This window comes from Onychostoma macrolepis, unplaced genomic scaffold, assembly GCF_012432095.1.
Source record: "Onychostoma macrolepis isolate SWU-2019 unplaced genomic scaffold, ASM1243209v1 Scaffold17, whole genome shotgun sequence".
NCBI classification, from domain to species: domain Eukaryota; kingdom Metazoa; phylum Chordata; class Actinopteri; order Cypriniformes; family Cyprinidae; genus Onychostoma; species Onychostoma macrolepis.
This window is the reverse complement of record NW_026704675.1, coordinates 1-23,897: the sequence shown is the minus strand read 5'-3', so window position 1 is coordinate 23,897 and position 23,897 is coordinate 1. Positions and strand designations below refer to the sequence as shown.

The 23,897-nt window shown below is 34.8% G+C and overlaps 1 protein-coding gene and 1 non-coding gene across 2 annotated transcripts; both read right to left on the bottom strand.

The window, feature by feature from the left end:
• Positions 1-2,703: 2,703 nt before the first annotated feature.
• On the bottom strand, positions 2,704-23,092 carry LOC131535150 (adhesion G-protein coupled receptor F1-like). Its single transcript, XM_058768179.1, has 21 exons — positions 22,951-23,092; positions 22,649-22,795; positions 22,397-22,543; positions 20,537-20,683; positions 19,998-20,144; positions 19,747-19,893; positions 19,504-19,650; positions 10,442-10,645; positions 8,406-8,515; positions 8,051-8,115; positions 7,805-7,950; positions 7,472-7,672; positions 5,985-6,188; positions 5,716-5,856; positions 5,422-5,597; positions 5,152-5,322; positions 3,672-5,036; positions 3,464-3,505; positions 3,273-3,335; positions 3,098-3,161; positions 2,704-2,955 (listed from the first exon to the last, which is right to left on the bottom strand). The coding sequence occupies exons 1-21, from the start codon at positions 23,033-23,035 to the stop codon at positions 2,867-2,869; spliced, it is 4,008 nt and encodes a 1,335-aa protein (XP_058624162.1). The 5' UTR covers positions 23,036-23,092; the 3' UTR covers positions 2,704-2,866.
• Positions 23,093-23,665: 573 nt separating this feature from the next.
• Positions 23,666-23,740, bottom strand: trnaa-agc (transfer RNA alanine (anticodon AGC)). The gene has a single exon. It is a non-coding gene; the product is annotated as a tRNA-Ala (tRNA).
• Between the last annotated feature and the right edge of the window lie 157 nt (positions 23,741-23,897).

Sequence of the window (23,897 nt, the reverse complement as noted above, 5' to 3'; positions counted from 1 at the left end):
AATGAAAATTAGCTGTGCCCTTAAATTACTTGTCCGTTGAAGATTTTTTTTTTAGTATTTTTTTTTTAATGAATTTAATTTCATTTAATTTAAAAAAACAACAACAACAACAACAAAAAAACCTATACATCTTGGATGGCCTGAGAGTAAGTAAATTAACATCAAATTCATTTTTGGGTGAACTATTCCTTTAATCAGCTTCTTGCTGTACATTTGTATACAATGTAAGGAAATGCTCCATTTTCATGGGAGAAGTATAGGCCTAAAATCTTTGATCTGTTATCACTATTATGTAATTGTATGTACACTCTTAACAGTATTTCTGAAACACAGTTTTTCATCAGATTCCTTTAAGGTCAGTGAACACTATTTATATTTGATCTAGTTTTAGTGTTGTGTTTGTCTCCTGAGGACAGATCATTGCACTCAGTCAGGTTATTACCTATTCTTTTAGAATGAGTGAACTATTTGAAACCATATGTTATGCATTTACTTAGTTGATTCTGCTGTAATTTCTTCATTGAGACCATCAAGATTTTTTCTTTATTTCAGTCCTCACAGACAATTCCATAAAAATTGACTTCATGTATTAACAGAAAAAGGTGTAGGCTGAAGCCTTAGCTTATTTTACCTCCTCCCCTTTTAGAGTCCTACTAAGGTCAAAATCTGCCAACTAAAGGTACAATGACTTCAGAAATATCCCTAAAATGTACTGCTGGAAAAAAAGGAACAAGTGTTTTTTTAAATATATATGCAGCAGAATATTCTTTTATAAATGATGAAACGGAATACAATTGCTTTTAATAATGAAGTGATGCAGTCACACAACATGCATATAAAGAAATACAGAATCATTATTAAAGGATTAGTTTCCTCATAATTTACTCACCCCCATGTCATCCAAGATATTCATGTTTTTCCTTCTTCAGTTGAAAGGAAATCAAGGATTCCAACATTCCAGGATTTTAATCCATATAGTGGACTTCAATGGTGGCCAACGGGTTGAAGGTTCAAATTGCAGTTTCAGTGCAGCTTCAAAGGACTGTACATGATTCCAGCCAAGGAATCCAAGGGTCTTATCAAGTGAAACGATCAGCCATTTTCAAAAAAAAAAAAAAAATTAATAATAATTTATATAACTTTTAACCACAAATGCTCATGCGATTCACGCATTGTGTAATCACGTTGGAAAAGTCACATGTGATTAGTTCTTTGTGTTCAAAAAGGTAGGGTAGGGTGACTCCACCTTATTTTCTCCTCCAACTTCAAAATCGTCCCATATCGTTGTTTTACCTTTTTTGTAAAGGGCATTTGACTTTCTTTCCACGTTTGCTTTGTAAACACTGGGTCAGTACTTCCGCCTGCATGATTACGTGTGAGGTCAAGTTAGTGCCAGACTAGCATTTGTGGTTAAAAAGTATATATATATTTTACTTTTTTTTTTAGAAAATGACCGATCGTTTCACTAGATAAGACCCTTATTCCTTGGCTGGGATTGTGTAGAGCCCTTTGAAGCTGCATTGAAACTGCAATTTTGACCTTCAACCCGTTGGCCACCATTGAAGTCTACTTACTATATGGATAAAAATCCTAATTTTGGTTTAAGGAAACATTAAGGTTGCTGAATTAATACAGTGAAGTAACTGAAAGACTGAAAGTCCTCACTTATAATTGTATAATGTGTAATATTACACAGGTGTGGATAACCAAGCTCAAAGAACTTTGAAAATGAATAAGAAATTGTAGCTTAACCTTAAAATAAATTATTGAAAAACATTATCTGTTGAATCATTATAGTGAAGGTATAAGGCAGCCTCATCAAGCCTTTCGCAATGAAGGAAGAGAAGAAGTTGGGATACCTATTATCTGACAACAACATTTTTGTACCATCTCTAACTCTTTAGGCAGTCCACCTAACACTGGGCTTGCATACGCAAGATCTGGCCATATAAAAGTAAAGTCAAGTATATTTGCATTAAAGCACTGGATGGGAGATCCGCTCTCTTTGCAGCACTAAGAATAGATTCTTGGCTGTGACTTTTAAATCATATACTGTACTTGATATGTGCAGCCCATGATAACTCAGATGCTATTTGAATTCCAAGCAGTATAAAAGTGAAGACTCTACTGATTACATGTACCACAATTACTGGAGAAGGAGGAGAGGGGATGTTATCATCCCTCCTGACACTAATTACCATATCCTTGGTCTTAGCTCCACTCATTGCCAGTGAAAATTCCTGTCCCTCCAGTCCAAGGCCTTCTAAATAAGGCCAGGTGGATCCCATCAGAAGCGCAGTGATTGTTAGATCATCAGCATATTTCACAGGAATTATAGATGGGGGCATGTAAATCCATGCTATTTTATACAGATGACAAGTAGAGGGGATGAAAGTCCCCACTGGGGAATACCAGCTGTAGTTGGATATGAGTACTATTATCAAATAAATGTAAAATAAAGAGGCATTTCATTTTTGGTGAAGCTGTAAAACTATTATTATTATTCTTTTTATTTAATTATTTTTTAAATAATCCCCACAGAACATTATGATAAAAGGCAAAGAAAAACACTTTTCAGAAAACACATAACGCTATTTCTCCAGACCTATATTAAGGATATGATTTTTCTGTTGTAAATGAAAGTGTATACAATCATTCCAACTGCTGCATTGTATTAAAATATATCCTTAATCAAATATTAGATAGATTGTAAGCCATTTTTATTAATAAATCAGAACATAGAAACACTTCTTCCCAGAAATCAGTAACTGATAGTGCAGTTTACATATACTAGCAATGTAGAAAACTTGTTTGGAAGGATGTTTAACATTTAATAAAGTAGACTATAGTTTAATGAAGTAGCTGATTATGCATTCCCAAAAGTATCTGAGCCGCTGGAGCTGTGTGAAGATGTAGCTGCTGAGAAAGCGCTGGCTTCAGATATGTTGTACATATCTGCAAATAGATATTTGCACATTATTTAAAATATTATGGCCTATTATCAATAATGTTGATCTACTAAAGCTATTTTAACTAAATAAAAGTCTGTACACCAAAATATGTAAACAATTGTATCCATTTTAATAGTAAGACTTACTTCTTCTCCGTATCCTTTGAAATAAACCCAGTCCACTTGAAGATGACGGTCCTGCACTAGTACTCTGTAATTTAACGATTTAAGTTATCAGCTGTAAACTGAGCACATCTAACATCTGCTAACATAACTGAAAGAGTAAAAGCCAACTGTAAGAAGTTTAGCAAAAGTCATTTACCCTGGTACGGTTAGAGCTGGTAAGGTTCCTTAGTGACAGTCTTCCTGCCAGAGCATCACGGATCTGCAACCATATATGACAAAATGGGTTAAAGTACTGAAGAAGTACTGAATGACTCGAAAATACCTTTAATAAAATGAATCTGCCAAAATGGTTTGTCAAATTGTCAAGCAACAAAAATAAATTCATACCTTGCTGTCTAAAAGCGTTCCAAACACCAAAATAAAGAATCCCTGCAAAAGTGATACAAATATATGATGAAATAACTTCTTTTGCATTATATTACGTTGTTGTGAGATTTTGTAATGCATTGTTAGAATAACAGAATATAATAATTATTGCATTATTTGCATTACAACTAACATAGTCAAAATAAAAAAGTAAAGTGGGAAGTAGTACCTGCAGTGAATTGAGGAGTGCAAACACCACATGAATGCCAAAGTCACGTGACACCATGGTTCCAATTCCAAATCCCCATGTTAGACCAAAAATAGGAGTCAAAAAGGCCACACATCTGGCAATGACCACCAGAGCATGTTTCTCATCTGGTTGAGTTGCAGCACCAACTCCTCTCCTCAACATCTTGTATAGAACCACAATCAAAACCACAAGGTTTATGGCTACAATAGTGAGAGCTGGAATCACAAATGCCAGCAGGGCCTTTGACTCATACCAGTTCAGCCAGCATGCGTTTCTTTTGGAAATATAATTTTGAGGTCCTGCTGTTGATGCAACAGTAATGGCCGCTATGAGCAAAGGTGCACCATAACCGACTATGAAGGCAATGGCCATCATTTTGGCCCTTGACATCTGAGACAAGACCATGACTGTACGGTAAAAGAGCAACAGTGCTGACATTAACATCCAGAAGAAAAGAGCCAGGTAAAAAAAGTGGATGAAGAAAACCACTGGACTGCAGCGACCCACTGATGTTGGCTGCTCACTTTCTGCGATTGCAGCTCCAATGATAAAACAGACATTTGCGATCAGCAGGGACACAGCAATGTTGACTATGGAGACATGTCGCATGTAGGATGTGTCATTTCTTGTCATTGAATTCCACACAATAATCTCAATAATGAGGCACAAAATCAAGCTGGCCATCGAAACAGATACACCAATGTAAGTTATAATGGCTAAGGCTAAATGCTTAATGGAAAATGGTGACATTAGGATTGAAAAAGAGGTTGTATGGCTGCATTCACATGAAATCTTGCCAGTTTCGTTCCCTTTACTTATATAGGGTTTTACTTTACACCCAGTGGAATCCCATGCGTCAAGAGTAAAGTTCCAAAAGACACACTGAGGATTTCCCAAAGACTGATTTGTAATGTCAAAAGCAAAAGATATGTTGTTAATCGTTTTGTTGTCAACCTTTACTACAACCACATCTCCATTGATGCGCACATCTGATTTGCTATTTCCGTTATTACTAGTATCTCGAGTAGGTAGGATATTGTCAAGACTTGTGAAGACTATGATGGTTATAGGGGTGGATACAGGAATCTGTGGTATCTGAATCTCGGTAGTTGAGTTTGGCAGGCTTGATATTCCACTATAAAAGGTACTGTTTGTTACAGTTCTATTCAACTCAATATATGTTTCATTAATCCTAAAATTTGAATCTGTGAGACGACTACTTATTTTCTCAATAGCGCTCAGAAGTGCTGTGCTGGTGTTATCTGTCCTGCTGTCATTGTTCAAATATGTCCACGCATTATTGGCAGATGTTGAAACGAGGATATCCACTGTTTTAAGGAAATCCTGGAAATGAAACGGGATAACAAAAGAGAATGTACAAATATACTATAGTGATAAAGTTTTGATTAGCCACAATATGCCTGATGTCGTTTGTGCATACAAACTGTAATGTACATACCTCCATCACAGGCCGATTGATGATAATGTTTTGTGAGACAACAGAAACTCTTAAAAGTATTTCAACAATGGTTTGGACAGTCCCAGAAGACTGTGTTATCTCTTCTGTATTGTTCTTTGTAGCAATACTAAGCTCAGCCACAACTAGTGGTATGTCCTGTGGAACCAAGTTCTAAATGACAAAATAAAGAAGAAATGTAAATATCAGAAATATTTTAAAGTGACATTATTTTATTTTATTTTTTACCAAAGCTTAGATGATGAAGATTACCTCAACTTTATTTTCAATGTTTTTGATAACTTGAAGTATACAGTCCCTGTTTATTTCGCTCCATTTACTTGATATACATTGATAAGTTATCGTGCCTTCCTTGCCTTTTTCACAGGTTCCTGTCAAAATGGCAAGGTCTTTTCCATCTCCAAGTGTTGTATTTTTACAGGGAAATTCTAGAGTAAATATTTGTTTGAGTTTCGGAAAATCAGAAAAATTATTATTTCTTTCAGACAACTGAAACAGGTAAAAGAACATTCTGCTGCATCAAAGGATGAAAAACTGAAGGTTTACCTTCCTTTTCTTTCTGAATTGTGACTGTGCTCCAGCCATAAGAGAAGTTTTGCAGTGCCAAGATCTTGAGTTGGCATGTAAAAGATTCACTACTACAATCTGCACTCCCGATTTTATGTTTTAGCGTGATGCATCCATTGTCTGATTCCATAAAAAGGTAAATAGAATCATTAGAATAAATAAATAAGACATGGTGAATTCAACACAACAATGTTAGTTACTGAAAATTGTATATAATAACTTCTATAACAATATTTTAAAGTGACAACCTGGAGATGTCACTTGATCAGCAGCAGTAGTCGGGATCCACTCAATATCATATTTTGTTGCACAACATGTCAGTTCCACGGTCTTTTCCGTACACTGGAATGTTCTTTTATCTTCACCCACTATGATATTGGGAAGTGGTTCAATAACTATATCTTGCCACTGAATGTAAGGTAGGTCCCTGTCTATGACACATGCGTATCTACCTACAAGGTAAAAAAAAACAAAAAAAAAACATTATATATAACATATATAGGATAGAGTGAGGGAAAGAAAAAAAACTAAAGAATGCTAAATATCAGCAGATGTACTGATCAACTATTACTTTTTGTCACCACAATGTGACATTGACAGGATTCAAGAGTCTATGATACTTTTTTGTGTCTCATTTGTAGTTTGATAGCCCAAATCCCTTGTCACTTTCACTGTATGGAAAAAAGTGGCCAACATTTCTTATTCTGTGTGCCATTGGAAGAAAAACACATTTTAATTTTTGACTGAACAAACTATTCAGATTCTAGATTGATCATAAGCCAGAGCAAGCAAATACTGTAAGTTCCATTCTTTGACTAAAATTTAAGTATAGTCAAAGACTATAGAATACCCAAGATGTGTCACTCCTATAGTTTTGAATCAGGAAAAATGTAACGCTCAATATGGCCGCTCAATCGCAGGAAGCCCCGCCTTCTGAATGAAAGAGCCAATCACTAATCGGTAAAGTCAGCGCGTCACTGCAGCTGCCGTTAGAAGTCCCGGTTGCTATAGAAACAGTCAGAGTTCTGAGACGTGCGTTTAGGATTGCGCATGCGCACTGGCTGATCTAGTCTGAAAAATAATCTTTTTATAACGCTATTTGAGCAAAAGAAATAACATTTATGATACAGTTGTTGTCAGATTTCTTTGATGATTTCAAATATGAAATTTAATCGTAAGCTTAGTAAACAGTTTGGGAGAATTTTATGTTTCCCCATTCAAAGAGATAGGAGCTGCACTTGGATGCCCGAGAGGCATTTCAAAGATGGCCGCCGAGTGACATGACTTGTCTTAAAGAGACTTTGGTATAGTGGAAGTAGACCTAATAAACAAAGGTAGACTGTTCCATCACAATCACAATTGCCACATAGCTTAAATCTTTAGATGGGTGATAGGGCTTTTTCTTCTCTAGCTCCAAAACTGTGGAACTCCCTACCTATTGAAATAAGGCACGCAAAATCTCTTAAAATTTTTAAATCTTGCCTTAAAACTCATTTATTTAGGGTAGCTTTTACTTGAATTTTTATATTCATTTTCAAGTGTTTTGAATGCATGTTTTCTATTTTGCTTATTTTGTATTTTTATATGGTGTATTTTGATGTTTTATTTGCTTATGTAAAGCGCTTTGAGAATTAACATTTAAAGGCGCTATAGAAAATAAAGATTATTATTATTATTATTATTATTATCTTGACCTAAAACAGTCATTGATAGGACAAAAATATGTGTGACTCACCTCTGTTGTTCACATCGATCTTTTTCACAATGAGTGTGCTACTGTCAGGTGAACTAATGATATGGTATTTATCATTAATTGATATAGGTTGGTCATTCACTGTCCATCTCATTGTACCCACAACAGAATCTGGGCGTTTACATGTCAGAGTCATATTTTGCCAAAAATACCATTTGTCCGCAGTGGAAAGTTTCTTTTGTTCTGAAAGTAAAATTCATAAACCTTATTTTATCTTTCTCATTTGTATTATAGCTTTGTTGGTCCTTTCAGCATTTCTACAAGCAATAATCATGCTTATGAAAGTTTTTAAGATTAGATACTGAATACCCTTACCACTTTGGACAAAAGCATTTAAATCTACAGGGAATCCTTCATCTCTGAGAGTGCTGGCGACCTTTTTGTTTGCATCTGCAAATTCAGGGCTGTTGGGGCTGCTGGTTGTTGCACTAATTTGATAATCTGCTATAATGCTACCAGGCCTATGGAGCAACACAGAAACCACAACAATGACAAGACACTGTTTAAGAAATAAAAAACAAAATGGACCTTTGAAGTGAATGTTTAGATTGTAGACCTTACCTGAAACCAGTGACTCTTACTGAATCTTTTTTGTAGGCAGGCACAGTTTTGTAATTTTCTTCAATCTGCACAAAGAACAACCACTGTATATTAGAAAGTGTACCTTATTGAAAAATAAAAATAAAAATGTAATGTCGTTTGAAGAGAACATTACTCTGTGGCAAGAACCAGAAATATATATAGACTCAACCGAGGCACACACACACACACACACAAAACCTTTATTTGAGCTGCTTTAACTGGCATTAAATAGGCTGTATCTTTATGACATTTAGACAGTTAGTAGATCTAATGTAATTTATCATGACAATTTTTCATCTATCATCAGGAAAAGCTGAAAAATTGAAATACTCACCGCTAATTGAATTTTTCTGGCATAGTCATCGTACTTCGGAGTAGTGGAATCGTTGAGACTGATATCAAAATCTTCATTTATCTTCATTGACATTTGAATTGTAAACAAATCTAAACAATAAAAACCTTTTAGTCACTATCAGCATGACAAAAGTAATGGTGGTGAATCCAAAAAGCCTGGTATGGATCAAATCGAAAGATTCTTCCAGTATATGGATAAATTCAAATGATACTTAGCAACTCTGTTCATGTGTTTTTGTATTCACTGCCATGATTTTGCCCTTTTGATGTTCATAAATATGGCAGATCAATGAAAAAAAAAAATAGGTGAATGAAATAAATACATTTGTTGCTTGTCTGAAGTTTAAAATCATTGGTGTACCCGTAAGCCAATCACATAACGTTTGGTTATGACATATGATATGCGCCGGCTCAGCCACCTCAAACTTCCGCTGTAAACACAGGTATGCGGCGAAAACAAAACCATCGAGCGAAATACCAGAGTGAAGATGGCTGTGAACGACTTTTGCAGATTATGTGAAGTAAATCTACCCATTCACAATTATCACCTTGCCGGACTTTGGCCTCCCCAGTTTCTCGCTGATGATCGGTAACAGTTGATAAATTAAACTTTTCCCAAAACCTGTCGGGAGTAGGGCCACAACATCTCCTCCATTCAAAATGTGAACCAAACACACTTCTTGTTCGGGCTTCAGTTGGCGAATGCCGGGAATATTCTCCACAACAGAGCGAATAGCATCCCGTGTCTCCATGTCCGCTGTCGTTTTAGATTTCCCTCACCTAAACTACAATCTTAAATTCGGTGTTTAGCGTCTACGTCACGGCTCTCAGCCCGCCCTCTGTTCGTTGGTTGGCCGGCTGCTGCGGAGCTGGAGATAATCTGGGAGATGGTTTGCTATATCAGACCGAGTACAGAAGCGAACTGAAATTGAGTGGAAGTACGAAGTCTGACGTAGTCAGGCTAGTGGCTGCCCACATTCACTCTGTGTATCCTTGACGACCGTGTAAACAATAACATCGTGCACACTGTTGTACCCATAGGTATGTATGGGTAGATTTCCCCATTCGACCGCTTCAAGCACACAGACGTGTCTGCCATCTAAATAATAGGGAATCTACCTATACATATCTATGGTTGTACCTGCATGAATGGTCATGCGACGTGTTTTCGGTTGTGTAGTGTAAACGGAGATCTGTTTCTGAAACGCAGTGGAAATGCCAGTGTAAACGGGGATTTAAAACGAAAACGCACTAGTGTAAACGGGGCCTAAGTGTCTAACTCGCTCAGTCTGTGCTTCTCTACTAACAGTAAAAAGTCAATTTTCTTCAAAGAACAGCGCCGTTGTTACCTCGCTTGTGAGAAATGTCATGTAGCTTTAAGCTGCTAAATATTTTACAACATTAGCGCATATGTTTCCGTGCATGACCGTAAAAAAGCGGGAGAAATAGAGTGCTTTCCATACATAATAAAAAGTAATTTTGTGGCAAAAACATGGAAATGATCTGGCAGTTTTATCCTATTGGTTAGTACTATTAATTTGTTTGGCCAGTGTTGTTGTGGGTTTTGGTTATTTTGCTGTTGTAAACTGTCAGGACCTTTTGAAATAACTGAAATAATTTGGCGAAGTGATATGGAACTGTAGTGCGGTAAAGAGCTGCCTGGAACTACGTTCGCCGTGCATTTCACTGAAAATAATTGCACACCTTAGAACATTCGTCAGCCAATTAGATTCAAGCATTCAACAGCCCCATAGTATAATTAATAATAATAAAACAGTAACAGTAATGATACTATAAAATTTTTAAGATTTTTGGACAGCCACTATTGTCAGTTTGGAATATTTCAGCAAAAAAACAAACAAACAAACAAAAACTAAAATTATAAAACTTATATTAAATATTTTCTGTGACTTTCTGCAGTGTTACAGCAGTGTGTTGATAGAGTAAAATGTGCAGAACACATACACACTCCACACATAGAAGTTTCCATGTTTTTTTTTGTTTTTTTTTACATACTTGCTGTAGTTGTAGTAGTAGTAGTAGTAGTGGATGCTGTAGTTGTTGTTGTTGTGGGTGCTGTAATTGTTGTTGTTGTAGTGGGTGCTGCAGTTGTTGTTGTGGGTGCTGTAGTTGTTATTGTAGTTGGTGCTGTAGAAGTTGTTGTAGTAGTGGGTGTAGTAGTAGTAGTTGATGAAAGGATAGTAGGTGTTGTTGGTTGTGCTGGAGAAATCAAAAATAATCAATTAAAACAAAAAGAGAAGAAATAATCCAACCCTTTTCTAAAAGTTTTGTTTTAATTTTTTAATAAATGCAATTTATTTCCTGTAAAGATTAAGATAAAAATCAAATTTAAGCTTCATTATTATTTTACAGTTTTTCTCGATTGCTAAAACACTATAAACAGGCTTTGAACTAAAATTTCAAAACCATAACGCCATTTTTCAAAAAGCACACCCATTTCCTAAACTATAAACACTATTCACCTGCTATAACACATGAGTCAGATTTGGTGAACTGTTACTGCAAAACTCAGCACACAAATCCCCACATTTCTCAGTGCTTACACCATGTGGTCATTTAGAAAGCACTGGCATTCAATATTGTTCACTCAAGTCTGCACAGTTTGAGATCAATTAACACACAATTACCCAAGTGGAAACACTAGGAGTCAAAATTTATCACACACCAATCAGAAATTTTGATGGAGATAAAAGGGCCAAAGTCAGCTTACAGTGTTTCTCATTGGCTTTGGTGCATTTCTCAGATCAGAAATGAAATTACTTGTTCAACCTTCACATCATCTAGTCACTTGAGCACATCATAAAAAGTTTCTCATTCTTTTGAAGTTGTGATTGCTTTGGTACATTCATGCCACTGATTATGTACATTTGTCTGCAGTTACCTACATCATCAGTTGCTATTGTCATGTTGCTCAAAATGTATTATATAGTAGAGGGCTGCATTGGGTTTGGGCTCCCACGGGACCCAATGCAAATCTCGCGGGAGCGGGCGGTTTTAACTTTGCTGTGGGCGGGAGTGGGTGGTCAGAAAATTTCGCGGGAGACCCGCAGGGAACGGTGGGATTTGGTGTGTAATAGAAATGGAGTCAACACATTAAGTTGAGAAGAAAATTAAAGCAGCTGTTTACTTGACAAAAGCAAAGCAAAGCAAGGCAAGGCAAATCAGACATCTGGAAACAATTCTCAATTGTCACTGAAAAAAAATGGGAAAGAGTTAAACTTCGTAAATTGCGATAAATGTACACAAGGACATACCGTATTGACCCGAATATAAGACGATGTTTTTTCCTTGGAAATACATCTGAAAAAACGCGTTCGTCTTATATTCAGGGTCTAGACTTTGACATGTCAATAATACACCCACAACAATAGGTGGCGCCAAAAACGCATAAAACGAGTGTGCCATGAAATATGTAATGTAATGTGTGTTGTAAAGATCGCGAATGAAAACAAATGAAAAAGAAAAGCTTACAGCAGCATGATCGTGACTGTCATGTTAGCCTGATGGGAACAAACTTCATCTGTAAGTGATTTTAAAACATAAGACAGTACCCAGATTTGAAGACTACAATAAGATTTCACGTCTACTGATAATAACATTTTGGTAGGCTACTATTAGTTGGATAGCCTAATTGTTATATAATTCAGATGGGCTACCTGTTATTTAAATGGTATATCAAAATTTTCCAATGTCATTGTTGGTACATTTTACCAGTATTTACCATACTTTCAAAACAAAAATTAGAATTGGAAAAATATGCAATATGAAAATAATTTAAGAATAAATGTGTTTTACAGAGAGAGAGAAAAAACAAACAAAAAAACAAAACAAAAAAAACAAAAACAAAAAAAATTGGAAAAATATGCAATATGAAAATAATTTAAGAATAAATGTGTTTTACAGAGAGAGAGAAAAAAACAAACAAAAAACCAAAAAAACCAAAAAAAAAAGTTAAGTTCATTGCACACTGAGTCCGAAAATTTTGAGTGCGTTTTTCCGATTTTTTCGTATTCCTCATCCTTTCCTTTCAAAATGCATGCTATGGATGCGAAAACGCAGAAACTCGAATCTGGTCCGAATTTTTTTTATGACGGACAAAAGTTTCGGAGGCAGTGTGTAAACGTGATTGACATAACGTGAGGTTGTAGGCTATTTATTTTTTAACGTGTGAAAATTTCAGACTGGGTTTGAAATGACCTTTAAACTGTTTGTTTAGTAAATCGTTTGGTGCTTGTGTATCAAGCAGTAGGCTACTTTTAAAAACTGAGGTGCTGCTATTTGTGCTTTTTTTTTACGGTTAATGTTTTATAACGCTAATAAAAAAAAGTAATAAATTCAGAAATTCAGCGGGAACGGGAGGGTGCGGGTTGAAGAAAACAGTCCCGTGCAGGGCTCTATTATATAGTTCTCTTTGCTATAGTCTTACCCCTCAAAACCTCAAGCCATTATAGTTCATCTTATAAGTCATTACATGCAAAATGGTTGATCTAGTCATCATAAACTGTCAAGCATATTTTTTACACATTTCTATTAGACTTTTTTTTAAATAAATTTGCCATGAATTGTGCAAGTGAATCTTGACTTTCACTAATGAAGAGAATAGATCAACCAATGACATACCAGTCAAAATAGCTCAAAGGTATATCTCGTGAACCTTCAATTGGAAAGCATATATGTGACCATGGACCACAAAACCAGTCATAAGGGTCAATTTTTTCGAAATTGAGATTTATACACCATCTGAATAAATACACTTTCCATTGATGTATGTTCTGTTATGATAGGGCAATATTTGGCCAAGATACAACTATTTGAAAATCTGGAGTCTGACGGTGCAAAAAAATCTAAATATTGAGAAAATCGCCTTTAAAGTTGTCCAAATGAAGTTCTTAGCAATGCATATTATTAATCAAAAATTAAGTTTTGATATATTTACAGTAGGAAATTGACAAAATATCTTCATGGAACATGATCTTTACTTAATGTCCTAATGATTTTTGGCATAAAAGAAAAATTTATCATTTTGACCCATACAATGTATTTTTGGCTATTTTCTACAAATATACTCCAGCGACTTAAGACTGGTTTTGTGGTCCAGGGTCACATATAGAAAGAGGACAACACAAGAGTTACAAATTCTGACAGTGGACTTTCTAATTTTTATTTTTGCCTTTGTGCACGTATTTCTTTTCTATTTCACAATGACGTTGTAATGTGTGTTTTATTTATTTATTTATTTTTGGCTCAGACTACTAGTAAAAGTGTAACTGTGAATCATATCCAATCTTTTTCAATCAATATCCCACATACAGTATGTGTACATTTGTACTTTTGAAATGGATATATGACATACATAAGAAGTGCAGCCTTCTGCATTTCAATATAGTAACTGTCATCCAAACTGTTGCCATAGTTGCACATCAGGTAATACTAACAGAGTGCACTGTTATATTGTAAACATGACTAAGCATTTTGCCTAAGCATCTTGTTTGTGAACAATGACACAAGGACATCAGGCATGCAAGAGGAGTTTACCCCCCACTGCCTGGCCAGGGCCAGTATAGCCTCTGATGTTGAAGAGGTTCTTTGGCCTGTTCCAGACCAAAGATGGGATACTGGGGCAGAATAATAATTTTTGTTGTTGTTTTCTGTATTGTACTGTACTCTACAGTACATTACAGTTTTTCTCGATTGCTAACACACTGTAACTGATTCATTTGGCACAATTTTCCAAACTATTCATACAGTTCTTGAAACAAAGACACGTTTCTCAAAACTTTTAACACATTTCATGTTTTCACACATGCTCCTATTTTCTCAGTGTTTTCTGCAAAACTCTAGACAAGAACAACATAATTTTGCACAGGTTTAACCATGTTAAACACAAATACACAATATAACTACCTCAAGAATCACAAAATGAACACAAATAGCACTTATTTATCCATGTGTGAACTTTCAGTAGCAAAACTGATGACAGCAGTCAGAATCTCAGGATGATATGAACAAGAGCACAGGTGGTTATGTGTTTTGGAAAATGAATCCTTGGGAGACAAAGAGGAATAGGAGGAGAAAAGAAAAATGAAGGGGACGAGGTGAAAGGTCATTTGTTGCTGATGAAATATAAAGCACTATAGTTGACCATCTTCTTTTGCATGGAATGATCATAAGGAAAGCTGGCCTGCAGGATCATCTACTGGGTTTTACACTACTTACACATTACAATTACAGTACATAGTAGCAGTACTTCAGATGAACAGTATTTACTGTTCTTTGTATTGTAAATACTGTAGCACACACCCTTAAACTCGTAACTGTTTTGTAGCCAAGTACTTCTTACATGTACTGTATTTGTGCAGAACTGAGAGTCAACTCACTAGGCGAGGCAGAGAAAGTATTTTCTCAGAAGACTAAGCAACTGCTATAGTATAACAAATAAGGATATTCCCAATACTGTAATGCAACTTGGCAGAGGATGCTGAATGTATTTATTTATGTACAGTAACTGACAGTACATTCCAATGTGTGTTTACTGTATATTCTGTTGTTTGGTCTTTGAACTTTTCTCTTCTAGTGATTTACATCTACTGTAGGATCACATTACAGTAGTGTAATGAAAGTAAACTTTTCTTAAAGCTTATTGGTGAATTTTACTGTATCTGCACAACTCTATTTATGCTGCAGACTGTAACAGACATTAACTTGCAAGATGTTTCCTGTTCCCCAAAAGGAGGTTTTTGTAACAGTGTTTTGAATTGATCTCACTAGTGTTCTCTAGTCAGGAAAATAGTCTGTGTATTTGGCAGCTTCGTGTGTCATCTGAGGCCAAAGATTAGATTCTGACAAAAGAGAATATGTTTTTGACTAAAATGTTTGACTTTGACCTGAAAGTCTGAAGTTTGCACAAATTGGTGTGTCGTTTTGAGATTGTGTTTATATAGTTGTGAGAAAATGGTGAATTGCTTCATGAATTTTGTGTTAGCAATCAAGAAAAACTGTAAATTTAGGAATAAAACATTTGGGGAGTACCACACTTATTACTGGTTTTTGTAGTATTGTTTTGAATTTATCTCATCAGTGTGTACAACTGTGTTGTAGTGCGTGTGTTTTTGACTGTTTGTGTGTCATGTCAAGAGCAAAGTTTGTTTGTTTTTTTCAGCAAGATTGAGTTGTTTTGAGTGGAGAGCTTCATTTTGACCTGAATATAGGAAGTTTGGGGAATTGAGTTAGAAGTTATGGATTCGTGTTTAGAAGCAAAAAAGAGGCATAATTTCAAGAAATGTTTTTAAGCAATTGAGAAAAACTGTAATAATTTAAATTAAATTATTTAAATTATATGAGTTTTTTTTTTAATCTGTTGAACGCAAAAGAAAATATTTTGAGAATGAATGTTGGCAAACAAACAGTAACCATGGACTTCCAGAGTATGGATAAAAAATACAGTCAATAGCTACTGTTAACTATTTAGTTACCAATCGTGGAGGAACATATCTTTTTTTGTTGTTGTTGTTGTTGTTGTTCAACAGAAGAAAGAAAGTCATACAGGTTTGGAACAAGTGGAGGGTGAATAAATGATGACATAATTTTCATTGACATAATTTTCACAATTTTCATCATTGGGTGTTTATGTTTGGCAGCTATCAACAAATAGAGAATGCTGTCCCTACTACCTCTGGATCAGCCTTATGGAACATGGGGTGCAATGTAATTTATTAGTACAAAAATAATTTCTTTGGCTGACATTTTTGATTTAAAAAACTTGCACATATCCTCCATGATAAAAATAAAAAAAAATAAAAAAAATAAAAAACATTCTCTGGGATGAAAGATAATTCAGTTGGCATTCTAATAATTGTAGAAATCTATTATTATACAGTATATGTGCTGTCATCAAATGCATTTAGTAGTATATCAGTTGAAAAGATGGCACCAATAATAATAATAAAAAAAATACATAATTAAAGGTGCACAAAGTAATTAAATTTTTTAATTTGGCTGCATAGATTTTGTCCTCCTAAAAAACAAATACAGAATGAAAGCATTATCCTTTATTTACAAGAACAGTTTTTTTCCCCAGGCAATCTACCTCATGAACAGTTAAATGTTCTCCCACTGTGGAATAAAAATATGTGCAATCACCCTACATTCTATAGCAGACCTGTACATACAATTTATTATTCTTATTCTATATATATGTGTGTGTGTATTATTCACATCTTATTTTTATTATCTGTGAGTTGTTGTTGTTGCTGCTGTTGTTGTTTCTGAGTACTGGAAGCTGTGACACTAAAACAAATTCCTTGTATGTGCAAACATACTTGGCAATAAAGCTCTTTCTAATTCTGATCCTTTATGATACCACTGCATGGGGCAGTCTAAAAGTTTGTGTAATTTAAGGGGTCTGTCTGAGTTTTTTTATTTTATTTAGTTTGCTCTGGTCTCAGTTCAGTTTCCTTGGTTTCTGTTAATCTGTTGTCATACGCTCTAAAAAAAGATGGTTCTTTAAAGGTTCTTTACATGTAGTAACAGTTATATTTAGAACCATAGCATCCTGAAGAACCCTTTTATGCTGAAATGGCTCTTTGTGTTAGAGTTTAGGGTTCTTTATTCCCGCCCTTTTGTTTTTCAAATCTGTAACTGTCAAAACACCTCATTACTGATTTTCTGGAGTTCAGTGATACAACTACACAGAATGTAAATGATTTCATTCTTAAATTTAAATAAAAATTTTAACTGGTTTCCAAACAAACATGTTCTTTTCTCTTTTGAGTTTTTTGGTCACATGTAAGTGTGAGCAGTTCTTTTAAGCTGAGGATACTTCTCTCCTCTTCTCCACTAAGTAGGTAACAGAGATATTGAATTTATAATCCATACTGTTAGAATTTTTTTAATTATTACTTGGTTTTATATCACTTTTTTTCTTTTAAGATTGTGAAGGGCTCACATACTGTCCATGTTTTGCTACTTTTGGCCTTCATGAACATAATTGTTTTTACATAAACAAATGGACACACTGTAATTCTAAACTCAGTTGTGTATTTCAGATGCATCACATCCCACAACCTCATCATCTGCAGATAAACTGTCACTCAGTCACACCATAATGATGGACTTAAAGACATATGAAGATATTTCACTGGAACTTGGTCTTCATCACATCTATTTTTGTTTTATTTTGTTTTACTACTTTGTTTATTTATTCATGTTCAATGTTCATTTTTAATGTATTCAGCTAATAACTGTTGTTAAGAGCACTGACATTTTTGCTATAATATTACGTCAATAAAAAGTACCCAATCCACACAACATTGTTATTGTTGTTGTTTTAATGTAAAACCCTAATAGGCTGCACATATATATATATATATATATATATATATATATAACTGGTTTCCTACCAATGTCTTTTGTCTCTTTTTAGTTTAACAGAATATGCAAGTGTGACCAGCCCTGTTCAGTTAAAGATACTTATCTCCTCTTCACCACCAAGTAAGTAACAAAGATAGAATTTATGTGAGATGATGATTATTATTATTACATGGGTTTATGCATAAACATACCCAGTCACAGCTATCCCATGACTTTATATCACTTTTTTTCTTTTAACATACTACTTTTGACCTTCTTAAACAATTGTTTTAAACAAATGGAAGGAGACACATTATAACTGTAAACTCAATTGTGCATTTCAGATGCTGTCACATCCTACAACCCCATCATCTGCAGAGAGAAACTGCCACTCAATCACACCAAAATATGCATAATGATGGACTTTCAGGCATCATAGAGGATTATGAAAATACAGTATTTCACTGGAACTTGATCTTTGTCACACAATTTTCTGTTTCTATTTTGTTTTACTTTAAGTATTTATTTATGTTCAATGTCAATTGTCATTTATTAAGGTATTCTGCTAATAACTGTTGTTAGAGCCACTGTCATTTTTGTTACAATTTCGCATGCCATTAAAAATAAATAAATAAATAAAAGTACCAAATTGACATGCTATTGTTGTTGTTTTATTATGTAAAAACCCTAATACAAGATAATATAAGACCAGGCAGATAGAGGGGTAAAAAACTATATTAATAAATCATATAAACAAATAATATTAATAATACTATTAAAGATATAATTATACTAATGTACTAATATTAATGAAAATAAACTAGATAGCATTTTCAAAGCATGGTTCTTTATGGAACCCTATAAAAAGGGTTCTGCTATTGTTACAAGCTGAAGAACCCTTTTCTGGTTCTGTTTAGAACCATTTTTCTTAAGAGTGTAGCATTTGATTTGTCCTTATGTATAACATCTGTGTTTAATCAATTACCTCATTTTAGTGTTTTTTTCTTGTGTATATGTAGCCCTTAGTTTTAAGTACTCTTGGTCTGATCTCGGTGTATTAGATGTCTTTGGTCTGTTTCCAATGGTTTTGTATTGTAGTGTTCTGAGAAGTCTGGTTTCGTTAAAAGGTCTTTGTTTTATTTGCAACTCAACTGTGAAAAAAATAACATGATCTGCAACATAATTCAACATATTTGTTTTGCTGACCGATGTGATTTGCACAGATCCTCCATGACAAAAATGTGCTTTGATATGGAAAATTCAGTTGGCATTTTAATAACTGTAACAAGGTTATATTATGTGTCATCCAAATTAACCCTAATTAATTATGATTGGGCAATGCCAGAGTTGGAGGTAAGTCTGTCTAGACAGGTTTTTTAAAATTAACTTTATTAGACTGCAAGACACGACTGGTCAAAATGGCAGTCAGCAGGAGCAAGTAACTCACGATTTGTGTAATCTTGCTAATTTTGTCACGTTTTTTTTCTTTTTTGTTTGTTTTTTTACAATTGCACTGGAGGTTAATTGTTTCTTTGGTTGTTGTACGAAAAAAATTGGGATGGTGTAAGGGTCAACTCATTCATTGTAATCTTTGCAACAGAATGCTTTGTTTACAAAAATGATATCTATAGAAAAAACAACATGGATAAACACTAAATTATTAAATTAAAATTAAGGTAAGAGTAAACAAATCTAAATATAAAACATACCTCTACATGTGTTATTGATGCTGATGGGGAGACTTGAGTTTGTTGCAGTGAATCCATCCAGACATGAGCAACTGTAACTTCCCATTTCATTTGTGCAGTTGGAATCTGGACCACATACAGATGGACTGAACAGACATTCATCTATATCTATGGAGGGAAAACACAATATTATTAAAACAAGCAGTTAATTTGGAATAAGATGGACTAAAAATTGATGCAGAATATCAAAAAACCAAAACATACCCTTGCATGGGTTGTTTTTATTGATAGCTTGATTCCAATGTGTGACATTATATCCTTCCCAACAAACGCATGAGAAGCTTCCGTTGTAATTGTAACAGTGAGAGTTCGGTCCACACGCTGATTCTGAGTCAAGACATTCATGAATATCTGAAAGAAATTATTGATGAAGTGAAAAAGATAACAGCTGACAAAATATTTTGGCAGTACAAATAGTAAAAGTTCAGAATAAGAGCTTCAGCTGTCAATCATACCTTTGCAGGGGTTACTTCTGTTTATAGGGAGGTTTGAGTCTGTTACATTATATCCACTCATGCACGAGCAATTGTGACTCCCAAAGGTGTTGTTGCAGATTGAGTTTGGACCACAGACGTCTGATATCTCAATACATTCATCCACATCTATATTAAAAGGAAGAAGGGGAAAAAGAACAGTCTGGGTAAGTTTAATGACATTTCTTTGCAAATTTATAATAAAATGCTTCATCTTCAAAATGCAAAGTAAAAATTACATTTATCAACTCTAGATAATTACATAAGGTTAGAGTAAACAAATCTACACAACTGACAATATCAACAAATAAGATTATGTGCATATTTAAATAATACCTCCACAATAAAACATTTACAGTCGCAAACAAGGATTCAGATTTAGTTTTTTTAATACATACACATTGGCAATGTTACTGTTAACACTTTACTGGGGGAAAAAGAGCTATAAGTCCGTCACATTGCTTTTTTGAGGCACAGTTAAAGACAGTTAAAGTATACTCGGTTATTAAAACAGAATATACCTCTACAAGTGTTATTGATACTGATGGTGAGACTTGAGTTTGTTGCAGTGAATCCATCCAGACATGAGCAACTGTAACTTCCCATTACATTTGTGCAGTTGGCATTTGGACCACATACAGATGGACTGAACAGACATTCATCTATATCTATGACACAAAAATGGAAAAAGTCATCAACTAAAAAGTTAGATTTATGAAAACTCTAGAAGGCATTAAAGACATACAATGAGTACACAAATCAAGTAGAGATGTTAAGCCCCCAAAATAAGCATAAAACAAAATAAATACATCTGGATCCTGAAACTATTCTGAAGCTATACATTTTGAATGAGAATCTTTTAAAAATTATATGTTATTACCTAAATATCAAAGATGTCAAAATTTCGATGCAGAATATCAGGTAACAATTTATTTTAAGGTGTCATAATACAGAGTAATTGCCTAATTAGGTACTTAGTGGTAGCCATCGTACTTACGTGAAACAAAATGTACTTACCTTGCAACTAATTTATGGAACAGCCTGTACTTACAGTGTCACGAATCCTGTCCCTGCACTTCCGTTCATTCACCACCAGAGGTCAATCGCTCACCACATTGACTCTCACACTATACATCACACTGGACTTCTATTCCCATCACCCATTGCACTGACGACACACACAGCTGATTGCACTAATCACACGCACACCTGATCCTACGCAAACACTGATTACATGCCTTACATAAACCCTGGACTTCCTCTTCCTCCTGGCCGAGTATTGTATGCACATATCCCTCTCCTAGCGATAGCTACTCTACGGAGCCCATGTAGTTTTCTTAGTCTTGCCTTGCCTGTTTTCCTGTGTTTTATTCTAGCCCGTGTTTCCTGGATTAACCCTTTCCGTGCCATTCTGTGTTTCTGTTCAGTTCCTGTATTGTCCTGCATTTTTCACTCCCCTAGTGTTAGCTGCTTTACGGAACGTTTGTTGTTTTCTAGTCTGTGTTCCCAGTATTTACCCCTGTCTCAGTGTTCGGACTCTGTTTATTCCCTTGCCTGGATTATAGCCCGAGCACCTGGATTATCTCTCTGCCTTGCCCCATTGGATATTGTATACTGTTCGCCCATCGTCGACCTTCACTTGCCCTAAGATTACTCTTTGTCTTGTCCCTGCCATACCTGTTTGCCATTGTTTCGACCCTGCCTGTATATATGACCATGCCTTTAAATAAAAGCTTGCACTTGGATCCGCACGTCTCACGTCTCGTCAGCCACGTTACATAGAGTTTGTAATTATGTGGATGTAATAGGCAGCTACTGTTACACATATGTAACAGACCGAGTCTGTTACACAGCTACTTGTACACTTAAGTACAATCTTGATACACTTTTTTTTAAGTAGCTTATGCCTGTGTAATATTCTGTAATTTTAATGTAATTAGAAATGTATTACATGTATTTAAGCTGTGTACTGGTGGGTTAAATCAAACTAAGGTGCAGCTGGATAAGGTGTACAGTATAGATACACACGAAGTACACTTAAGTACAATCTTGATACACTTTATTTTAGGTACCGTATGTCTGTGTACTTACATTTTTAAATACAATGTTTAAGTCTGCAACACATATGTAACAATCTTTTGGTTACACAAGTAGCTGTGTAACAGACTCGGTCTGTTCCATATGCGTAAGAGTAGCTGCCTATTACATCTACATAATTACAAACTGTATCTACAAGCTCTTCCATAACTTAGTTACATGGTAAGTACATTTTGTTTCATGTAAGTACAATGGCTACTACTAAGTACTTAATTAGGTAATTTCTCTGTATTATGGACACCATAAAATAAAGTGTTACCGAATATCAAAAAACCAAAACATACCCTTGCATGGGTTGTTTTTACTGATAGCTTGATTCCAATGTGTGACATTATATCCTTCCCAACAAACGCATGAGAAGCTTCCGTTGTAATTGTAACAGTGAGAGTTCGGCCCACACGCTGATTCTGAGTCAAGACATTCATGAATATCTGAAAGAAAATAATTGATAAAGTGAAAAAGATTACAGCTGACAAAAGATTTTGGCAGTACAAATAGTAAAAGTTCAGAATAAGAGCTTCAGCTGTCAATCATACCTTTGCAGGGGTTACTTCTGTTTATAGGGAGGTTTGAGTCTGTTACATTATATCCACTCATGCACGAGCAATTGTGACTCCCAAAGGTGTTGTTGCAGATTGAGTTTGGACCACAGACGTCTGATATCTCAACACATTCATCCACATCTATAGTGAAAAGAAGTTTTGGGAAAAAAATTATTTAGGTACATGTGTGAATAAATATTGAGAATAATGAGAATTAGAAAAATAATCCATCATTAACAAAAATGGATAAACTCTATCTTATTATTCAGAGTAACAAATATAAATATAAAATGTACCTCTACATATGTTATTGATACTGATGGTGAGACTTGAGTTTGCTGCAGTGAATCCATCCAGACATGAGCAATTGTAACTTCCCATTACATTTGTGCAGTTGGCATTTGGACCACATACAGATGGACTGGACAGACATTCATCTATATCTATGACACAAAAATTGAAAAAGTGATCAACTAAAAAGTTAGATTTATGAAAACTCTAGAAGGCATTAAAGACATACAATGAGTACACAAATCAAGTAGAGATGTTAAGCCCCACCCAACCCCCCCACCCCCAAAATAAGCATAAAACTAAATAAATAAATCTGGATCCTGAAACTATTCTGAAGCTATACATTTTGAATGAGAATCTTTTAAAAAATTATATGTTATTACCTAAATATCAAAGATGTAAAGATTTCGATACAGAATATCAGGTAAGACTTTATTTTAAGGTGTCATAATACAGAGTAATTACCTAATTAGGTACTTAGTAGTAGCCGTTGTACTTACGTTAAACAAAATGTACTTACCATGTAACTAATTTATGGAACAGCCTGTACTTATAGTTTGTAATTATGTAGATGTAATAGGCAGCTACTGTTACACATATGTAACAGACCGAGTCTGTTACACAGCTACTTTACATTTACATTTATGCATTTAGCAGACGCTTTTATCCAAAGCGACTTACATTGCATTCAAGTTACAGTTTTTACATTTTATCTGCTCTTGCTTTCCCTGGGAATCGAACCCATGATCTTGGCGTTGCTAGCGCCATGCTCTACTATTTGAGCTACAGGAAAGCTACTTGTACACTTAAGTACAATCTTGATACAATTTATTTTAAGTAGCTTATGCCTGTGTAATATTATGCAATTGTAATGTAATTAGAAAGGTATTACATGTATTTAAGCTGTGTACTGTTGGGTTAAATCCAACCTGTCCTCCAACCAATACACCCG

Excerpts from the sequence above, each read along its gene's own strand:
- LOC131535150 (XM_058768179.1), bottom strand. The coding sequence starts at position 23,035 with ATGGGAAGTTACAATTGCTCATGTCTGGATGGATTCACTGCAGCAAAC. Across the intron at positions 6,189-7,471 it reads GATCGATGTGAACAACAGAG|GTAGATACGCATGTGTCATA; the intron begins GTGAGTCACACA and ends TTTACCTTGTAG. Across the intron at positions 5,857-5,984 it reads TGATCAAGTGACATCTCCAG|ACAATGGATGCATCACGCTA; the intron begins GTTGTCACTTTA and ends TTATGGAATCAG.